We start from the raw sequence: 23,170 nt of genomic DNA on the forward strand, positions 1-23,170 counted from the left end.
CCCGCCATTGCCGATCCTACCAAAAGTCCTGCAGAAAATAAGGGCAGAAAAACTCAAGGTGATCCTAGTGGCTCCACTTTGGCCCAAAAGAGGTTCGTTTGGGGCCCTCATCAGTCTAAAGATAGATGGGCCAATAGCACTTCCACCGGTCAAAGACCTTCTCTACCAGGGGCCAATACTGCATCCAGATCCCGAGAGGCTACACCTAAATGCCTGGCTTCTGAATTCTCAATTCTGAGAACTAGAGGACTATCAAAGAGAGTAATTGAAACATTACAAAAAAGTCGCAAAACGGTAACTAATTCTATTTACCAAAAGATCTGGAAGACGTTCATCACGTGGTGTGCTCCTGAGCAACCTAACCCAGATAAACCAAACCTAGCCAAGATCCTGGATTTTCTACAAGATGGGCTGGAGAAGGGTCTCAGACCCAGCACCCTCAAGGTACAAGTGGCAGCCTTGAGCTCTTATTTTGACCAGTCTTTAGCCAACCATAGATGGGTAAGAAGATTCATGACGGCGGCATCCCGCATATCTCCAAGACCCATAAATATAGTTCCATCCTGGGACCTGAATATAGTCCTGAAAGGACTTACACTGCCACCATTTGAACCCTTATCTTCCATAACCATGGATGAACTCGCTTGGAAAACCACCTTCCTGGTAGCTATAACAACAGCCAGAAGAGTGGGTGAACTACAAGCCCTATCAATCAACGAGCCCTACATGAAGATTCTTCAGGACAGGCTTATCCTACGATTAGACCCATCCTTTCTCCCAAAGGTCGTCTCCGATTTCCACAAATCGCAGGAGATAATTCTTCCATCATTCTATCAAGAACCAAAGAATGAGGAAGAGGAACATTTCCATACTTTGGATGTTCGAAGAATGGTACTCTATTATCTTCATGCATCAGAAAAGATTAGAAAAGATCAAAATCTGTTTATTCATCTTCTCGGCCAGAATAAGGGGAAGAAGACTTCCAGATCCACAATTGCAAATTGGATCAAAAGAGCAATCCTGGAGGCTTATCAAATTCAAGGCCTTCCACCACCAGGAAAGCTTACAGCCCATTCTACTAGAGCAACAGCTGTCTCCTGGGCCGAGAAAGCCAGTGCTTCCATCGAGCAAATATGCAGAGCGGCCACGTGGTCCTCGGTCCATACGTTCTCCAAACATTACAGGCTTGACCTGATGTCAAAAGAAGACTTAGCCTTCGGAGAAAAAGTCCTTAGTGCTGTAGTCCCTCCCTAAAAATTACTCTTGGGTACTGCTCCAGGTGTGCTGTCGTGGGGGGTTACTAGAGAAAATAGAATTATTCTTACCGTTAATTCGGTTTCTAGTAACCCACCACGACAGCAGGAGTAATCCCTCCCTTTGCTTAATATACGTTCTGAAAAGAATAAATATAATTTGAAGCATTCATTCTCCTGTGGTCCTTTATAATAACACTGAGGGGAGGATGAGGGAGGGGTTATTTAACCTCTTGTCATTTCCTGTCCCTATTAGGAAAGGGGTAACATCCTCCAGGTGTGCTGTCGTGGTGGGTTACTAGAAACCGAATTAACGGTAAGAATAATTCTATTTTTTATACTGCTGTAGATTGGGCTCCGCAGTCCATATTGCACCTCCGTGTCGTTTTCTCCCAGATTGCGCTGTGTCTCTATTATTCCTCCTGAAAACTTGTAATATCTTGGACATGACCATTCCCCTTTTTCTATAGTGCGTCTTAATAATAATAATAATAATAATAATCTTTATTTTTATATAGCGCTAACATATTTCGCAGCGCTTTACAGTTTGCACACATTATCATCACTGTCCCTGATGGGGCTCACAATCTAAATTCCCTATCAGTATGTCTTTGGAATGTGGGAGGAAACCGGAGTGCCCGGAGGAAACCCACGCAAACACGGAGAGAACATACAAACTCTTTGCAGATGTTGTCCTTCGTGGGGCTTGAACCCCAGGACTCCAGCGCAGCAAGGCTGCTGTGCTAACCACTGAGCCACCGTGCTGCCATCTTCCTATACTCTGACACTGTCAAGGCTGTGCTGACGGAAAACACTTGTCAATTTATCAGCCATTTCCCAGTATATTCTTCAATTTCCTGAATCAATAAAGGTTGTGCCCATGCGTTTCAGATGGCGATGTGGACGATATTTTGCTTCACAATCAAGTGACCATTGGCTCACAGTAGGTGGGGGGTTGGCCGCATCGCGATCTGTAGCGCGTGGATGCCCCCAGCTTGGGTTTTTATCTAGGCGCTTTGTAGAGGGTTCACTTTGAAAGCTGCCTGAAAAAGCGCTAACAAAACTCTGAAAAGAATGAAGATTTGAAGATCTATGTAAAATAGACTGTTCATATGTTCAGGCTTTCAAGCGTCTTTTATCAGGTTCAGGTTTGGCAGGAAAAAGCTGCAGAAAAAAGCATGTTTTACTTGTTTTTTCTTCTGTTTTGTTGCTGCGGTTTTTGCATGTTGATAAACTTTAGTGTTGAAAAAAAAGTCCAATTTTATACAATCAGGTTTTGGCACAAAAAACGCAGCAAAACCGGATACCTACGTTTTTGGTGCGTTTTTTCATCACCCATTCATTTTAATGGGTGAAAGAAGTGACATGATTCATTGTTAAAAAAAAACCACAAACCTGATGACCTAGTGTGAACTTAGCCTAAAAGGGAATAAATGTAGTTTCCAAATTAGAGCTGACAGGGTCTTTGTAAAGTGGGGTTCCAGAAAAGTGTTGGCTACAGGGACCGCACTAATCCTGAGACCTTGGCAGTACCCTTTCCTATCTCTGGTACAGAGCTGGCTGTGTTTGTGTTGCCCCTTTCCTTTAAGTGATTATCAGTATGAAAAGCCCTTGCGTAAATGGAAGAATGTTCATATACCTGTCAGTGTCTTTGGAAAGCTGGGTGACCTCCCTTCTGGGTACGATCAGCTGATCTGCGTAGTAAATCGCGTCGATCCTGACATTGCGCTGCTGGCGCCTATAGATATGTGCTTCCTTGTCAGTATTGCATCGCGGCGTTCGTTCCCTGGTCTGACCGGCCTGACCTGTGCTCCCGTGGGGATGTGTCCGCTGCGTTCCACACTTAGGAGTTTCTCCAATCCTTGCACATCGCCTCTAGGTGAACATGCTCTCTGCCCCGCGTCTGATAACCGCCTATTGTACCGCCGTCTTGTGACAGACCGCCCTGCTAATGCCCATTTGTCTGGAGGATTAGACATGCACACTGATTTTTCCAGGCTTAACAAATTAAAAAGGCATTAGCTGACAGCTTCTATCACAATATCGGCATAATCATGGGCTGGTGTGAAACAATGAAAGTACCATGGTGTCTTGGGCGACCTGTCAGACCTCCTTTTGTAGCCCAGGCTAGCGAGAAGGTGGTTTATCGATTTTCAAGACTTTTTTTTTTTTGTCTTTCTTCACGTGGGTTGGGGGTTAACTGCAGATGTCTAGCCTGGCAATTACCATTCAGAGGGTTGGCATTAAATTGGTATGATTGTAAGCAGCCTGTGAAAGGCCTGAAAGGATGACTAACTGTGATTTCAAGCCGAGCGTGGCTTGATAAAATTGATTGTTTGTGCAGCCCGTCTCGCCATTTAAAGCTGTCGTGCTGCATTTTATTCCCCTTTTTTTCCCTTTTTGTTTAATGTGTAATCTTAAGCATGTGTATTCTGAACATGTTCAGCTTGTAGCTTTAAAGGGAAAACACTTAAATCTTAAAATACCCTAGATTTGTACCCCCAGCTCGTCAATGACAGACGCCGGCTGCCCTCTAAGATGCACCCCTGCGGCTCTCAGTGAGGGGAAGAAGGCATTACTGGAGATTTGCAGCATAATTTAGATGTTAAAAGGTGACCTTAAATCTGCACCTGCCAATGCTCCTTATTATCAAGGGTTAAGGAGCTCTTACAGATTTACACCAAAGATTCCACATCTCTAGTACCTAAAACAAGAATATAGTAGAGTAGTGATTTTGTGTCTGACGTGCTTTTCGTGAATCATTGCTATATCATTAGAAGTAGTTTTCAGATATTGTTCACTATGTCCAGTAATTAGGATTGATAGAATAAGTCACACACACTATCACTACCTGCTCCCATGGGATTCCATATAAAATGTACCAGTTTTTTTTTTGCTACCCCGTCTGAGAGCAGCATGATATAAGGGCAGAGACCCTGATTCCAGGGATGTATCGCTTACTGAGCAGCCTGCTGCAGTTATGATAAAAATCAGTGTTTTATTTGCTGCAGATCTAGCAGAACTCAGAATGCTGAGCTCTGTATAACCCCATCCACAGCACTGATTGACAGATTTCTATGTACACTCTGCATAGGCCATTAGCAAACGCTCCCTCCACCATCATTCCTCCTCGGCGTCTGATGTCTCTGCACAGTGGAGGCGATGACGTCACTACAAAGCGACCCTACGCAGAGATGTGCGACACTTCAGAATGCTTGTAGCAGAGACCGGTGCCTGAGGAAATGAGGATGATAGTGACTATTTACTTTGCCATAATACTGTATGGAGGACTATAGGGTGAATTATGCTATGTAGACGACTGAGAGGAGTGCATTATACTATATGGAGGACTATGGGGAGTGCAGTGTACTATATCAAGAATTATGGGGAGTGCCTTATACTATACGGAGGACTGTTGTGAGTGCATTATGCTATATGGGACTTTGGGGGGCGTATTATACTCCATGAAGGACTATGCAGAGTGCATTATACTCTATAGAGGACTATGGGGAGATCATTATACTATATGAAGGGCTATGTGGGGTTCATTATACTATATGGAGTGCAATGTGGGGCCCATTATAGTGCCCTCCATATAGTGTAATGGACCCCACATAGCCCTCCATATAGTGTAATGGACCCCACATAGCCCTCCATATAGAATAATGGGCCCCACATAACCCTCCATATACTATATGAAGGGCTATGTGGGGTCCATTGTACTATAGTATACTATGTGGGGCCAATTCTACTACATGGAAGACTGTGGGGGCTTTTAGTTTATTTGTAAAGCTATGTGGAGGCTATTATAATTTTTGGATGGCTATGCGGAAGCTTTTATACTGTATGCAAGCAATTATACAGTGTGAAGGTTTGTGTGAGGTCCATCATGCTGTGTGGGGACCATTATACTGTTCGGAGGGCATTGAAGTATGCTGCATCAAACCCTCATTGTGGGAACTTAACCTGTGATATAAAGTCTGAAGTTCCTCTGTCTGCAGCACACACAGAGGAATCGTGACAGTGTGTACGCTGCACACTGAAATGATTTGGCGGTCTGAGATTTCATGAACAATAGAGATTCAGGAAACAGTTGAAGTACGGGAGTGAGTCCGGCCTCAGAGCGGCGTGTTCGTACAGGGGGTCGCTGTCCTTCCAGCACACAGATGACAACGCTTTTCCTTCACATTTGGAATTGCTTTGCTCCAGCCATAGACGCTTCTCCGCACATGGCAGGCTAACAAATGGAAAGTTTGTGTATAAATTCAGATCGCCCAGGAGCTGGAAACTTTGACTGTGTGTATACTCGCGTAAACCTCCATAATTACGCATACTAATAAGGAATTTAAAATGTACGGTCATTTTTTTTTTAATTACCAGTATTTGAAATGGGCATCATCTGTATGTCATTGCATTCTTATAAATGGCTAAATTCTGTATATTAATTAAAGGGAACCCTTCACCATGAAGTTGCAGCGGAGCACACTGATATACAGCTATGTGAGGAAAGATTCAGTATAACGTTTGTTTTCATCATTTTATTTTCTGCTATTCTAGGATTTTCAGTCCAGTGGGCGGTCCTATCAGTGACTGACAGCTAGGTTTGTATACATTATTATACAAAAAGGCTGTCAGTCACTGATAGGATCGCCCATTTCGCCGTTGGCTTCTTCTTCACACTCGCAATTTTGCTGAGTACTAGTTCCGTTGATATTGCTATAGGTAACTGCATAGTGGTCCATGTAGCTGATGTGCAGTTTCTCTGCCGGGAGATCAGAAATGTATGTTTTTTGACGCCTTAGTAATTTATATGAACCTCCAGGATGGGTCACCGGTACATAAAATTATATTGCATTGTTGCCAATTTCTTTGTTTCCTTTTCTATTGGTAGATGACCATTGTTTTCACTATTGAGTGCTGTATATTTTCATTAGCCTTTGTCTTTAACACTACTTTATAATCAGGATTATGTAGTGTCTCATCCATGAGCTACTCTGCTTTTCTATTTCTTTGTATTTTGGATTTTAAAATAATTAATAAAAACGTGATTTTATTATAATGGATCTTTTCATTGCTGCGGAAGAAATTTTGTACCAGGGTTTGGGTTCAATATTTATGTGAAGTGCCATTGATTTTCGTAATGTGGTCATTTTTTCCTAATTATTTATGGAGAAAGGGCTACACCTAGGACCGAAACATCGCCATATGGGCCAATAAAGGGCACCTTACAACTGCATTATGGAGTGCTGCTTCAAATCTACTATATAAAGCTGAATGTGTGTGTGTGTGTGTGTATGTCCGGGATTGGCATCTGCACCGTCGCAGCTACAGCCACAAATTTTTGCACAGTCACACGTCTGGACCCTGAGAGCGTCATAGGCTATGTTGTGAGGTGAAATTTTAACTCCGCGCTTTCCAATTCACCAAACTATTTTTCCCCTATCTACATAATGGGGAAAAGTGAAAGGAAAAGTGTTGGAGGCAAATTGACAGCTGCCAGATGTGAACAAGGGGGACTTAAAGAGTGAGAGCGATGGCGCAAAAGAGTATATACTGTACAGTTGCTAAGGTGGGGCCCCGACATGAGATATTCACCACACACGGGGATATGAACACACACACAAAATGCACCACACACTACCACGTGCTTGAACACATATACCACCCTCAGCACACATTTCACCACACATACACCAACCTCGCCACATAAAAGTCGAAACACAAAAGTCGCCGCTCAAAATTCGCCACGCGCAAAACTCGCCACATGCAAAAACTAGGCTCACGCAAAACTCGCCACAAGTGCAAAACTCACCTCATGGAAGACTCGCCTCATGGAAAACTCGCCACACGCAAAACTTGCACATGCGGAAAAATTGCCACATGCACAAAATTTGCAACACATGCAAAAGTTGCCTCATACAAAACTTGCACATACTCAAAAGGCACCACACATAAAACTCGCCACGCGCAAAACTCGCCATGCGCAAAACTTGCTGCACACAACTTGCTACACTAACCTGTCACATGCAACTCGACACACAAAAAGTTGCTACACGCATGTTGCCACACGCAACTCAACACACACAACTTGACAAACGAAACTCACCCTAAAACACACACAAGTCTGGTATTATCCTTCAAAAATAAAAATCTGATTAATAAGCAGACAAACTACAAGAGCAACAAATGTACCATATAGGAAATACGGCAGCTGTCAGTCACATGACCTGTCTATTATGTGTATGTGTGAGCTAATATATACTGCCAGGGGGAGGGCTTCCTGTTGGCTGGGGATTTATCAGGCTGCCATTTTATCTTACAAATACTGAGGTAAAAATACTGAGCAAATAACGTGTGAACGAGGTCTAATACAGGAGATCACACAGGTATATACTATATACAGGAGAGATGACACACAGGTATATACTATATAGAGGAGGAGATGACATACAGGTACATACTATATACAGGAGGAGATGACATACAGGTATATACTATATACAGGAGGAGATGATACACAGGTATATACTATATACAGGAGCAGATTACCTACAGGTATATACTATATACAGGAGGAGATGACACACAGATATATACTATATGCAGGGGAGATGACACACAGGTATATACTATATACAGGAGGAGATGACATACAGGTATATACTATATATAGAAGGAGATGACATACAGGTATATACTATATATAGGAGATGACATACAGGTATATACTATATATAGGAGGAGATGACATACAGGTATATACTATATACAGGGGAGATGACATACAGGTATATACTATATACAGGAATGACATACAGGTGTATACTATATATAAAGGAGATGACAAACATGTATATACTGAGGTGAAAATGAAAAGGTGTGAGTGCAAAATGAGAGGAGTGAGGGAAAATAGTGGAGTGATCGGAAAATGACAGATGTGAGGTCGAAATGACAAGTGTTAGGGGGGAATGAGAGGAGTGAGGGAGAAAATGAGAGGTGTGAGGGAGAAAATGAGAGATGTGAGGGGGAAAATTAAAGATGTGATTGGGAAAATGAGAGGCGTGATGGGAAAATAAGAGAAGTGAGGTGCTATAACTAACCACAGATATTTACTATGCCCAGACAACGCCGGGCTCTTCAGCTAGTGTATATATATATATATATATATATATATATATATATATATATATATATATATATATATATATATATATATATATATTATTTTTTTTATTTTTTTATTTTTTTTTTTTTAAGATTATGTTCCTATTGCTATATTCGTGCCTTGATCCAGTGGAAATCTAGTTAAGATGATGAAAGGGCCCTTTTACAGCGCGCACAATGAGGTGCCATGTGCACATTTTCGGTGAAGGCCCTGGGGATCAGTACCTGTGTAATATGCCCCAATGACAGCTGTGCTACAATGTGCTAATGCAGCATATAACTCAAAGTGCTGAGTGCGGTGTCCACATCTAAGATTTCGTTAGATTTCATGCCACAACACCACAAAGTGAAATTCTACCACATATCAGCAAAGCCATCTGATAATAACCCCCCTGTCGTCCTTATGTGTGCACAGTGAAGGGGAGCCAGAAGTGTGCAGTTACGTTCTGCTGGATGTGTTTCCTCCAGACATTCCAATTCTTGTAAGAATACATGCATTTTCAGTGCAGTAATTGCCATGTTTGAGAACTATTGTAATGGACCAGGATGTAACTGTAAGTGTTATCATTAGGTCTAATTAATTGTGTGGCCCACTGCAATCTTATCGACACTTGTGCTTTTTTTTGTGATGATGAATGATGCACGTGGGCTGCTGTGGTTCTGCCTTACCACGGTGTTAGCGATCAATCCCTGCATGGTAACCGCGTCCATTCACATGCTGTACACTCTGTGGACACGGGGTCCTATCTACGGTGTGGCGCATAGGTAACAATCAGGACTCCGCTGTGTGCTGCGTCGTATTTGCAGACATTACGGAGTTCTTTTTGTAGATCTCTGGATTATGCGTGAACAAGGTTGGGCGGATGCTGCAATTATTGTAGTTGTGTGGATCCATCTAGTGGTAAATTTTGGGAACAGAGATTATGTAGTGCTTTTGTTAAGTGCAGAGTCAAAATGTTGTAATTTTCCTGTAACCATTTAGTCAAAAAATGTTGAGTTCGGTGGAAAGTTAAGGAGAAGTATTAGGGTTCATTGACGGGTACAGAATTTATTTCCCAGGCTGGAAAATCTGCCGCGTATTGCAGCAACATTGTGGATAAAGTTTTCTGAAATTTACTCCACATGTTGCATTTAAAAAAAAAAAAGCAAAAAACTAAGGAATTGACCAGAAGTTAAAGTGCAGCGCTTTATTTTATTCTGCAGATTTGTAGTGTTATGAAACCTGCGATGTAGTGCATTGGGTCTCTATAGCATAAGAATAGTAGTATGACAGTAATGGAAGAAATACTCTTCAGACCAACTCCTTTCTGTTCTGCGGATCTTCCGTAGCGGTGACGTTCATTCACAAGGCTGAATGCAGCGCTACCGGCCGGAGACTGGGACTCGCCCATCATTCACCCACAGAGACGTTCCATAACTCGGCAGTGACGGATGGTCTACAGTCGCTTCTTATCCGGTACCCCTGAAAGCTTTTATGTTTGGATACATTGAGTTTTGGACTACCATTCTAATAGGAATAGCATTTCTTGTAGGCTATTATTATTATTATTATTACTGTCGTACTGCTATTGCCATGCTACAGACCTTGTGCACTACAGCGCAGTTGTCAATTTTCTTTACACTTTTTCTACAATACAATCGGGCCGGGGTACAGCTGATAACCTGCCGCTCAGTGCAGCAGCAGTGCATGCATAAAGATGGGAGCCATGATATATTTATTAAATAGATTTTTAATATCGGGAAAAACCCACATACAAACTAAATCTGCATAAAAAATTAGCACAAAAATCTGCACGTTTCACAATTTGGAGCAGATTTGACCATGGATTTCATTGTTTTCTTAGCAATGAATTGCATCAGCAGTGAAAATCCATGTTTCTGCAATAGAGGGGATATTCTACAGATCATCAGCTGCTATTTTTTTATTATTATTATTATTATTTACACTATGTTGTAGGATAACCATTCCAATATTTTTATTTTTTTTTAACCTTTTTTCCTCTAGTATGTATCTTTTTGTCTGTGTATATTTCAGGATTTCTTTAGCTGCATACTTACCATAATATGTGTGACGGCTAACTCAGATTTTGGTAAACCTACGTGGGCTAAGCAAAAGCACATTTCCTACTCTGGTCACCAGGTTGCCTACAACATAAGTATGTGCTGCTGATGTCATTGGGGCACAATAGATTGTTTTCATTCAAACCCCAATTTCCGGGCGATTCTAGGTTTGAATGGGTTTTCAGGCCTTCGATATAAGCAACAATGTTTCAGCAAGTCTCCTGATGGTAAAGGGTCATCTTGGACTCTACATTCGATGATCCTTCATTATGATGTTTGGGAACTCAGTTTGGTCAGAATAATAAGGAACAGTGCATTTTGAGGGTTTTTTTTTAGTTTTGAAAATATTACTGTTATCATTGGGAAGTTTGTCCAGTACAATTTTATTTATCTGTTTTAATTTCTAACGGTTGAGGAGAACATTACACTGACTCATGTGCATCACTCATTTAGGAAAATCAGAGAAAAATAGCATTTGCATAATTTGCAAAGCAGTGTAGAAGAATTGACGCTGCTTTTACAGCAATGGGCGGTCACTCAAAATAATTGATTAAGATTTCTCTTTTGTTCACTCACCGTATATTTTGTGAACTGATGGAAACGAACTAATATCCTACCATTCTAATTTTTGTAGCTTTTTTTTGTAGATATGCCTAAAACTTTTGCACAGTAATGTAGCTGGATCGTTTCCACCTTCAGATATATTTTATTCTGGTTTACTAATTTCTCATTATTTTATTCTTTTTATCATTTAGGACCGGCCTTCTAAAAAAAGGAAATTGGAAAAATCGCGTAAGCCTATGATAATCTATATGTTGGAGGCAACGGTTAAAATGCTTAAGAATAAGACTGACTGCTCTGATAAATCAGATGTTTCCGTAGTCACAGACTTCTTAAAGAAGACACTTGGTGATCTAAAGGTAGGTGCCCAGAGCGTTGTAACCGAAAGCTTTATAAATAGTATCATTCATTGTTTTCAGGCTTACAATTTTATTTAACTTGATCAAATTAGCTAGGAAATATCATCGATAACTCTAATGGAGAAACCCATTTAACAAAAACAGTAATATAGGTGTCAAAAACTCAAAACAACTAATTTAAATCAAGCAAAACCAGAGTATATTTAGCCCATAAAAAAATATTTGTATTTATATAATATTAAAACCGAGAATTAATCATAATCAGTTTGATGGAAAAACATTAACCCCTTTCTGACCTCGGACGGGATAGTACGTCCGAGGTCAGATCCCCTGCTTTGATGCGGGCTCCGGCGGTGAGCCCGCATCAAAGCAGGGACATGTCAGCTGTTTTTAACAGCTGACATGTGCCCGCAATAGGCGCGAGCAGAATCGAGATCTGCCCGCGCCTATTAACTAGTTAAATGCCGCTGTCAAACGCAGACAGCGGCATTCAACTACCGCTTCCGGCCGGGCGGCCGGAAATGACGTCATCGCCGACCCCCGTCACATGATCGGGGGTCGGCGATGCTTCAGAATTGTAACCATAGAGGTCCTTGAGATCTCTATGGTTACTGATTGCCGGCAGCTGTGAGCGCCACCCTGTGGTCAGCGCTCACAGCACACCTGATTTTCAGCTACATAGTAGCGAACAGCAGATCGCTGCTATGTAGCAGAGGCGATCGCGTTGTGCCTGCTTCTAGGCTCCCATGGAGGCTATTGAAGCATGGCAAAAGTGAAAAAAAAAAGTTAAAAAAAATGTGAAAAAAAATAAAAAAAAATAAAAGTTTAAATCACCCCCCTTTCGCCCCAAACTAAATAAATCAATAAAAAAAAATCAAATCTACGCATATTTGGTATCGTCGCGCTCAGAATCGCCCGATCTATCATATAAAAAAAAGCATTAACCTGATCGCTAAACAGCGTAGCGAGAAAAAAATTAAAATGCAATAACGGGCGATCAAAAGAACGTATCTGCACCAAAATGCTATCATTAAAAACGTCATCTCGGCACGCAAAAAAATAAGCCCTCAACCGACCCCAGATCATGAAAAATGGAGATGCTACGGGTATCGGAAAATGGCGCAATTTTTTTTTTTTTTTTTAACCCCTTCATGACCCAGCCTATTTTGACCTTAATGACCTGGCCGTTTTTTGCAATTCTGACCAGTGTCCCTTTATGAGGTAATAACTCAGGAACGCTTCAACGGATCCTAGCGGTTCTGAGATTGTTTTTTCGTGACATATTGGGCTTCATGTTAGTGGTAAATTTAGGTCAATAAATTCTGCGTTTATTTGTGATAAAAACGGAAATTTGGCGAAAATTTTGAAAATTTCGCAATTTTCACATTTTGAATTTTTATTCTGTTAAACCAGAGAGTTATGTGACACAAAATAGTTAATAAATAACATTTCCCACATGTCTACTTTACACCAGCACAATTTTGGAAACAACATTTTTTTTTGCTAGGAAGTTATAAGAGTTAAAATTTGACCAGCGATTTCTCATTTTTACAACGAAATTTACAAAACCATTTTTTTTAGGGACCACCTCACATTTGAAGTCAGTTTGAGGGGTCTATATGGATGAAAATACCCAAAAGTGACACCATTCTAAAAAATGCACCCCTCAAGGTGCTCAAAACCACATTCAAGAAGTTTTTTAACCCTTCAGGTGCTTCACAGCAGCAGAAGCAACATGGAAGGAAAAAATGAACATTTAACTTTTTAGTCACAAAAATTATCTTTTAGCAACATTTTTTTTATTTTCCCAATGGTACAAGGAGAAACTGAACCACGAAAGTTGTTGTCCAATTTGTCCTGAGTACGCTGATACCTCATATGTGGGGGTAAACCACTGTTTGGGCGCACGGCAGGGCTTGGAAGGGAAGGAGCGCCATTTGACTTTTTGAATGAAAAATTGGCTCCACTCTTTAGCGGACACCATGTCACGTTTGGAGAGCCCCCGTGTGCCTAAAAATTGGAGCTCCCCCACACGTGACCCCATTTTGGAAACTAGACGCCCCAAGGAACTTATCTAGATGCATAGTGAGAACTTTGAACCCCCGGGGGCTTCACAAATTGATCCGTAAAAATGAAAAAGTACTTTTTTTTCACAAAAAAATTCTTTTAGCCTCAATTTTTTTCATTTTCACATGGGCAACAGGATAAAATGGATCCTAAAATTTGTTGGGCAATTTCTCATGAGTACACCGATACCTCACATGTGGAGGTAAACCACTGTTTGGGCACATGGTAAGGTTCGGAAGGGAAGGAGCGCCATTTGACTCTTTGAATGAAAAATTATCTCCATCGTTAGCGGACACCATGTCGTGTTTGGAGAGCCCCCGTGTGCCTAAACATTGGAGCTCCCCCACAAATGACCCCATTTTGGAAACTAGACCCCCCAAGGAACTTATCTAGATGCATATTGAGCACTTTAAACCCTCAGGTGCTTCACAAATTGATCTGTAAAAATGAAAAAGTACTTTTTTTTTTCACAAAAAAATTCTTTTCGCCTCAGTTTTTCATTTTCACATGGGCAATAGGATAAAATGAATCCTAAAATTTGTTGGGCAATTTCTCCCGAGTACGCCGATACCTCATATGTGGGGGTAAACCACTGTTTGGGCACACGGCAGGGCTCGGAAGGGAAGGCGCGCCATTTGACTTTTTGAATGGAAAATTAGCTCCAATTGTTAGCGGACACCATGTCGCGTTTAGAGAGCCCCTGTGTGCCTATGCATTGGAGCTCCCCCACAAGTGACCCCATTTTGGAAACTAGACCCCCCAAGGAACTTATCTAGATGCATATTGAGCACTTTAAACCCCCAGGTGCTTCACAGAAGTTTATAATGCAGAGCCATGAAAATAAAAAATAATTTTTCTTTCCTCAAAAATGATTTTTAGCCTGGAATTTCCTATTTTGCCAAGGGTAATAGGAGAAATTGGACCGCAAATGTTGTTGTCCAGTTTGTCCTGAGTACGCTGATACCCCATATGTGGGGGTAAACCACTGTTTGGGCGCACGGCAGGGCTCGGAAGGGAAGGCACGCCAATTGGCTTTTTAAATGGAAAATTAGCTCCAATCATTAGCGGACACCATGTCACGTTTGGAGAGCCCCTGTGTGCCTAAACATTGGAGATCCCCCACATATGACCCCATTTTGGAAACTAGACCCCCAAAGGAACTAATCTAGATGTGTGGTGAGGACTTTGAACTTCCAAGTGCTTCACAGAAGTTTATAACGCAGAGCCATGAAAATAAAATAAAAATTTTATTTTCTCTAAAATGATTTTTTAGCCTGCAATTTATTATTTTCCCAAGGGTAACAGGAGAAATTTGACCCCAAAAGTTGTTGTACAGTTTCTCCTGAGTACGCTGATACCCCATATGTGGGGGTAAACCACAGTTTGGGCACATGTCGGGGCTCGGAAGTCAAGTAGTGACATTTTGAAATGCAGACTTTGATGGAATGCTCTGCGGGCGTTACGTTGCGTTTGCAGAGCCCCTGATGTGGCTAAACAGTAGAAACCCCCCACAAGTGACCCCATTTTAGAAACTAGACCCCGAAAGGAACTTATCTAGATGTGAGGTGAGCACTTTGAACCCCCAAGTGCTTCACAGAAGTTTATAACACAGAGCAGTGAAAATAATAAATACGTTTTCTTTCCTCAAAAATAATTTTTTAGCCCAGAATTTTTTATTTTCCCAAGGGTTACAGGAGAAATTGGACCCCAAAAGTTGTTGTCCAGTTTCTCCTGAGTACGCTGATACCCCATATGTGGGGGTAAACCACTGTTTGGGCACATGTCGGGGCTCGGAAGTCAAGTAGTGACTTTTGAAATGCAGACTTTGATGGAATGGTCTGCGGGCGTCACGTTGCGTTTGCAGAGCCCCTGGTGTGCCTAAACAGTAGAAACCCCCCACAAGTGACCCCATTTTGGAAACTAGACCCCCCAAGGAACTTATCTAGATATGTGGTGAGCACTTTGAACCCCCAAGTGCTTCACAGACGTTTACAACGCAGAGCCGTGAAAATAAAAAATCATTTTACTTTCCTCAAAAATGATGTTTTAGCAAGCAATTTTTTATTTTCTCAAGGGTAACAGGAGAAATTGGACCCCAGTAATTGTTGCCCAGTTTGTCCTGAGTACACTGATACCCCATATGTGGGGGTAAACCACTGTTTGGGCACACGTCGGGGCTCGGAAGGGAAGGAGCACCATTTGACTTTTTGAATAAAAGATTGGCTGGAATCAATGGTGGCGCCATGTTGCGTTTGGAGACCCCCTGATGTGCCTAAACAGTGGAAACCCCTCAATTCTTACGCCAACACACCCCTAACCCTTATCCCAACTGTAGCCGTAACCCTAACCACAACCCTAACCGCAACACACCCCTAACCACAACCCTAACCCCAACACACCCCTAACCCTAACCACAACCCTAATTCCAACCCAACCCTAACCCTAAGGCTATGTACCCACGTTGCGGATTCGTGTGAGATTTTTCCGCACCATTTTTGAAAAATCCGCGGGTAAAAGGCACTGCGTTTTACCTGCGGATTTACTGCGGATTTCACCTGCGGATTCCTATTGAGGAATAGGTGTAAAACGCTGCGGAATCCGCACAAAGAATTGACATGCTGCGGAAAATACAACGCAGCGTTTCCGTGCGGTATTTTCCGCACCATGGGCACAGCGGATTTGGTTTTCCATAGGTTTACATGGTACTGTAAACCTGATGGAACACTGCTGCGGATCCGCAGCGGCCAATCCGCTGCGGATCCGCAGCCAAATCCGCACCGTGTGCACATAGCCTAATTCTAAAGGTATGTGCACACGCTTTGGAAAACGTTGCGGATCCGCAGCAGTTTCCCATGAGTTTACATTTCAATGTAAACCTATGGGAAACAAAAATCGCTGTACACATGCTGCGGAAAAACTGCACGGAAACGCAGCGGTTTACATTCCGCAGCATGTCACTTCTTTCTGCGGATTCCACAGCGGTTTTACAACTGCTCCAATAGAAAATCGCAGTTGTAAAACCGCAGTGAAATGCGCAGAAAAACCGCGGTAAATCTGCCATAAATCCGCAGCGGTTTAGCACTGCGGATTTATCAAATCCGCTGCAGAAAAATCCGCAGAGGACCAGAATACGTGTGCACATACCGAAACCCTAACCCTAACCCTAACCCTACCCCTAACCCTATCCCTACCCCTAACCCTACCCCTAACCCTACCCCTAACCCTAACCCTACCCCTAACCCTACCCCTAACCCTAACCCTACCCCTAACCCTAACCCTACCCCTACCCCTACCCCTAACCCTACCCCTACCCCTAACCCTAACCCTAGTTCTAACTCCAACCTTAGTGAAAAAAAAAAAAAAATTCTTTATTTTATTATTGTCCCTATCTATGGGGGACAAAGGGGGGGGGGGTCATTTACTGTTTTTTTATTTTGACCACTGTGATAGATTATATCACAGTGATCAAAATTCACATTGGAACGAATCTGCCGGCCGGCAGATTCGGCGGGCGCACTGCGCATGCGCCCGCCATTTTGGAACATGGCGGCGCTCGGGGAAGAAGACTGACGGACCCCGCCAGGATCGGTAAGTATAAGGGGGGGAGATCAGGGCACAGGGGGGGGAGATCAGGGCACGGGGGGGCGTCGGAGCACGGGGGGGGAGGGATCGGAGCATGGGGGAGAGTGATCGGTGTGCGGGCGGGTGGATCGGTGTGCAGGGGGGGGGATCGGTGTGCAGGGGGGGTGGTTCGGAGCACGGGGGGGGATCGGAGTGCGGGGGGGTTTGATTGGAGCACGTGGGGGTGTGATTGGAGCACGGGGGAGCGGACAGGAGGACGGGGGAGCGGAGCACAGGACGGAGGGGAGCGGACCACAGATCGGGGGGCTGGGGGGGCGATCGGAGGGGTGGGGTGGGGGCACATTAGTATTTCCAGCCATGGCCGATGATATTGCAGCATCGGCCATGGCTGGATTGTAATATTTCACCATTTTTTTAGGTGAAATGTTACAAATCGCTCTGATTGGCAGTTTCACTTTCAACAGCCAATCAGAGCGATCGTAGCCACGAGGGGGTGAAGCCATCCCCCCTGGGCTAAACTACCACTCCCCCTGTCCCTGCAGATCGGGTGAAATGGGAGTTAACCCTTTCACCCGATCTGCAGGGACGCGATCTTTCTGTGACACAGCATATGCGTCACAGGTCGGATTGGCACCGACTTTCATGACGCATACGCTGTGTCACAGGTCGGGAAGGGGTTAAGCAGAGTTTGGAAATTTGTTTCACCACTTAGGTAAAAAATAACCTAGTCATGTTAGGTGTCTATGAACTCGTACTGACCTGGAGAATCCTAATGGCAGGTCAGTTTTAGCATTTAGTGAACCTAGCAAAAAAGCCAAACAAAAAACCAATGTGGGATTGCACTTTTTTTGCAATTTCACCGCACTTTGAATTTTTTCCCCGTTTTCTAGTACAACGACATGCTAAAACCAATGATGTCGTTCAAAAGTACAACTCGTCCCGCAAAAAATAAGCCCTCACATGGCCAAATTGACGGAAAAATAAAAAAGTTATGGCTCTGGGAAGGAGAGGAGTGAAAAACGAACACGTAAAAACGAAAAATCCCAAGGTCATGAAGGGGTTAAAGCAGATGATGCTGTCTTTTGGCAGAGACCTTTAAACACATACACATTGTTGGTAGCAATTTACAGAAATTCCTAGTGTTGATTAGAGTACTGTACTGTAATCTAATACATTTAATCCTTCCATATCTTCAGTTAACTTGTTAATACATGGTAGCTACATGTGAAAGAAAATAGACTTACATGAAACATACCACTTCTGTGTGTGTTGTCTCCACCGCTCTAACGCACGTTTCGATGTATTCTTCGTCAGGATCCTGTGTTGGGGTGGGGTGGACATAGGCTACTCTTTTCTATTTAACTAACCAAGGGGGCGTTAATCACACACCTCACAGTGTGTATGTTTCCTAGCGTGTCTAGTTAATTTGAATAATTAGTAAGTTTGGGGCAGAGAATCATTTCCCAGTCTAATGGCGAGTAAACCACCAGGGAAATCCACATAGGAGGGACATGCCCACTTCCGGCGGTGGAATGCATGCGATGCCATTTCCTAGAGATCGCGCATACACAGATTGGACCCAAGCGGTCGCTCACATAGATGTCAGCAGAGTGAGCCACACGCATCAGAGCAGAATGAGGCCAAGATCAAAGGTGCCGGATTACGGTGGGGAATCATTCTCGATCTATCGGCGCGTGGCTCACTCACATCATCCACATATTGAGGCATGTCAGTTTGCGGCCATGGAAGGCAAGCATTGCTGACGATGCGTGAGCGAGCAGATCCCATTGGCCACTTGCAGAGATGCCAGTGAGTGAGTAACTAGTCATGCGCACTGATGCAGAATGATTATACCACTAGGGATGAGGGACCAAATACATGAATTACATAAAGGGATAAATGTTGGCTTTCATTATTATATAAGTATGAGAGGAAATGCTAAAGTGCATGTTTTAATTGATAAGTGTAAATCTATTGTGATAGAAATATTAATTTAAAAGCTGTAATACTACGGTCAATGTGCAAATAATGTGAACCATTGAAAGTACATGCTAAATGTATATAAATTGTTAAGTTATGCAATGTGCATAGAATATATACAGATGGTGAATTAAAGTGCAAGTACTAGGGTTGAGCGACTTTTTTCCTTTTTTGAGGTCGAGTCGAGTTTCGCGAAACCCGACTTTCTCAAAAGTCGAGTCGAGTGAAATCGGCCGATCTTCTTGAAAAGTCGGGGTCGGGGGATCGGCCGAAACACGAAACCCAATGCAAGTCAATGGGAAATCTATATATTTTTATATTTTCTTCAGTAAACCATGTCATATCCCCCTTTTTTTTTGCATATTCCACACTACTAATGTTAGTAGTGTGTATGTGCAAAATTTTAGCGCTGTAGCTATTAAATTTAAGGGTTAAATCGCGGAAAAAATTGGCGTGGGCTCCCGCACAATTTTCTCCGCCAGAGTGGTAAAGCCTGTGACTGAGGGCAGATATTAATAGCCTAGAGAGGGTCCACAGTTATTGGCCCCCCCCTGGCTAAAAACATCTGCCACCCCAGAAAAGGCACATCTGGAAGATGCGCCTATTCTGGCACTTGGCCACTCTCTTCCCATTCCCGTGTAGTGGTGGGATATGGGGTAATGAAGGGTTAATGTCACCTTGCTATTGTAAGGTGACATTAAGCCAGATTAATAATGGAGAGGCATCAATTATGACACCTATCCATTATTAATCCAATTGTCTGAAATGGTTAAAAAACACACACACACACACACACACACACACACACACACACACACACACACACACACACACACACACATTATTACAAAGTCTTTTAATGAAATAAACACACAGGTTGTTTTAATATTTTATTGCTCTCTCAATCCACCTGAAGACCCTCGACCTGTAACAAATTAAAAATAATAAGCCAACAATATACATACCTTCCGTAGATCTGTAACGTCCCACGATGTAAATCCATCTGAAGGGGTTAAAATATTTTACAGGCAGGAGCTCTGCTATAATGCAGCTGTGCTCGTGCCTGTAAAAATTCGGGGAATGAAGGTAATGTAGTCAATGACCTATAGTTACCTTCAGTCGCGGTGATGCGCCCTCTGCTGGATGTCCTCATATGAACTTGAGCCTGGGAACTTTTCTGAATATTTTCCCACGCTCGAGTTCATATGAGGACATCCAGCAGAGGGCGCAATCCCGCGAATGAAGGTAACTACAGGTCATTGACCTAAATTACCTTCATTCCCCGGGGTTTTACAGGCACGAGCACAGCTGCATTATAGCAGAGCTCCTGCCTGTAAAATATTTTAACCCCTTCAGATGGATTTACATCGTGGGACGTTACAGATCTACGGAAGGTATGTATATTGTTGGTTTATTATTTTTAATTTGTTACAGGTCGAGGGTCTTCAGATGGATTGAGAGTGTAATAAAATATTAAAACAACCTGTGTCTTTATTTCATTAAAATACTTTGCAATATTGTGTGTGTGTTTTTTTAACCATTTCATACTATTGGATTAATAATGGATAGGTGTCATAATTGACGCCTCTCCATTATTAATCTGGCTTAATGTCACCTTACAATAGCAAGGTGACATTAACCCTTCATTACCCAATATCCCACCGCTACACGGGAATGGGAAGAGAGTGGCCAAGTGCCAGAATAGGCGCATCTTCCAGATGTGCCTTTTCTGGGGTGGCTGGGGGCAGATGTTTTTAGCCAGGGGGGGCCAATAACCATGGACCCTCTCCAGGCTATTAATATCTGCCCTCAGTCACTGGCTTTACCACTCTGGCGGAGAAAATTGCGCGGGAGCCCACGCCAATTTTTTCCGCGATTTAACCCTTAAATTTAATAGCTACAGCGCCGAAATTTTGCACATACACAATACTAACATTAGTAGTGTGGAATATGCCAAAAAAAAGGGGGCATATGACATGGTTTACTGTATGTAAACCATGTCTCATATCATGTCGGGTTTAGGCAGGAGAAATGAAAAGCCGGCAATTGAATTACCGGCTTTTCTGCTATATCGCGCTGAAGTAAATATAAATATTTATATATGTGTCTCAATGATATATATATATAAGTCCACATTTTTTTATTATTTGGTGCTGCTTTTCCTTTTTTCCTGTATTGTTTGAGGCCATTTGGATTGCTGGCTGGAAGAGCTTTGCACCGTGACTAAAGGTACTTTCTGGATGCTGTTCCAATTTTTTTCAATATATATATATATATATATATATATATATATATATATATATATATATTTATATTTATATTTATTCGGTCGTCCATGACAGCACTACGGAGAGAGGGAATCCGCCCTTCAGGAACAGGAAACCTACAGATACATAAGGGTGGCACCTCTCCCCACGCATCAGTTGGTTTCCTGTTCCTGGAGGACAGGATTCCCCACAGATTTGTCTTCAGTCACCTATCAAGCACCCAGGCCGGCTGTCCGACCCAGGTAGCGAGGGGGTCTCCTACCTCGGGCAGTGCGGGTCCCTGGAAGCGCCACGGTGGGCCCGGGTAGGGCTCCACGACAGTGAGCGGTGCAGTGGGGAGCAGCGTCCAGAGGAGGTCTGTCTCTGCGGCCAGCAAAGATGAGTATGTCTCCCCCACCCCCCCGGTCCATTCGCTTTCCCGAGCCCCTGTCCTCCCTACCTCTGAGGCCTATCCATGCGGCGCGGGCTTCCCGGAGCGCCCCTCTGCGCTCCTTTGGGGATCGGGGCGGATCCGGGGGTCGGGCGCCGACTTCCGGCGCGATCGCCGCTGTGCTGGGGCCATGTACGGTGATGGCATGGCGGCGTGCGGCTGGGGGATCCGGCGACGCCGTCCCCGGCTTCCGGGCGCGTCTCTGAGCGCTCTAGCGTTGCCGGAAGTGACGCGAGAGGGGGGCGGAGCCGGGACCGGAAGTTAGACGCCGGCCGGCTTCAGCTGGGAATGCCGCAGTCCTGCATGCGGTGGGGCTGACGGGGAGGGAGCGTCCAGGGGTGGGGGAGGGTGGAGCAGGGTCCGGCACAGGGGGGGGATTGATTAAACTGGCCATGCACACCTGCACATGTTCCGGATGGGGGAGGGCTATATATGGCCGGATAGATTGCTGCTGAGCTGCTAATGGCATCTGCAGCTATGGATGTGCCAGAAGCTGCCGGTGATCTGCTGGAGCAAGAGGACAGATCCTCGGAGGCAAATACCCAGCAGAAGACCCGCGGGCGCAGTGTTCAGGCTAGTCGCTGATCAAGACAGAAGGATCTGGACCGACCCCCCAGTAATCCGGTACCTACCGCTACTGCCTGGGTAAGAGATCTTCGTGAATGTACCCTGATGCAGTCTTTTCCTATGTTTATTTCCATAGGGGAAAAAAAGCGCTGGTAAATCAAAAAACAAGGAGTGCGCGCTATGCGCTTGCCCTTTGCCAGACGCCTACCCTAAAAGACTTTGTCAGTCGTGTGTGCGGCAGACGGTAGGAAATAGATGAATAGGATACTATATAGCGGTAGCACCGGAGGAATTACATAGCCTTTTTTCCGCTCCCATAGGTGGCGGAGGAGTCTTCCGGTTTCACATCAAATCTTAGGGAGATTATCAGGAAGGAGGTGAAGGACTCCCTGAAATCCCTGTCCCGGGGGGAGCCTTCCAAAAGGAGAAGGGAGCCTAGCGCCTCAAATTCGGATTCGTCTGTTGGCCCAAGTAGGGAGAATGATTCAGACGCCTCTGTCTCCTCAGCGTCCTCTTCGGATGAAGAGTCTAACCGGTTCTGTTTCCCGTTGGACCAAATGGACAAACTGATTAAATCAGTTAGATCCACTATGGGGGTGGCGGATGAAAGGCCAGAACTTTCAGCACAGGACTTAATATTTGGCGGTCTAGACCCTAAAAAACGTAGGTCTTTTCCACTCAATGACAAGGTCCAAAACCTCATTAAAAAAGAATGGAAAAAGCCGGAGAAAAAAGGCTCTTTTCCACCGGCCTTTAAACGAAGATACCCCTTTGAGGACCCCATGGTGAACACATGGGATAAGGCACCAAAATTAGACGCGGCGGTGTCTAAGGCATCTAAGAAATCTTCTATCCCCTTTGACGACATGGCTTCCCTAA

At 43.7% G+C, this 23,170-nt stretch overlaps 1 protein-coding gene across 2 annotated transcripts in view; it reads left to right on the forward strand.

Annotated features, from left to right (window-relative positions):
- Positions 1-23,170, forward strand: part of METTL16 (methyltransferase 16, RNA N6-adenosine) — a 135,429-nt gene that overhangs the window by 96,509 nt on the left and 15,750 nt on the right. For both annotated transcript variants that reach the window (XM_069761283.1, XM_069761285.1), the window contains exon 9: positions 11,234-11,398. In XM_069761283.1, coding sequence (XP_069617384.1) covers positions 11,234-11,398 — 165 coding nt within the window. The remainder of the gene's footprint in view (positions 1-11,233; positions 11,399-23,170) is intronic.

Source organism: Ranitomeya imitator, chromosome 3 (assembly GCF_032444005.1).
Source record: "Ranitomeya imitator isolate aRanImi1 chromosome 3, aRanImi1.pri, whole genome shotgun sequence".
NCBI lineage: Eukaryota > Metazoa > Chordata > Amphibia > Anura > Dendrobatidae > Ranitomeya > Ranitomeya imitator.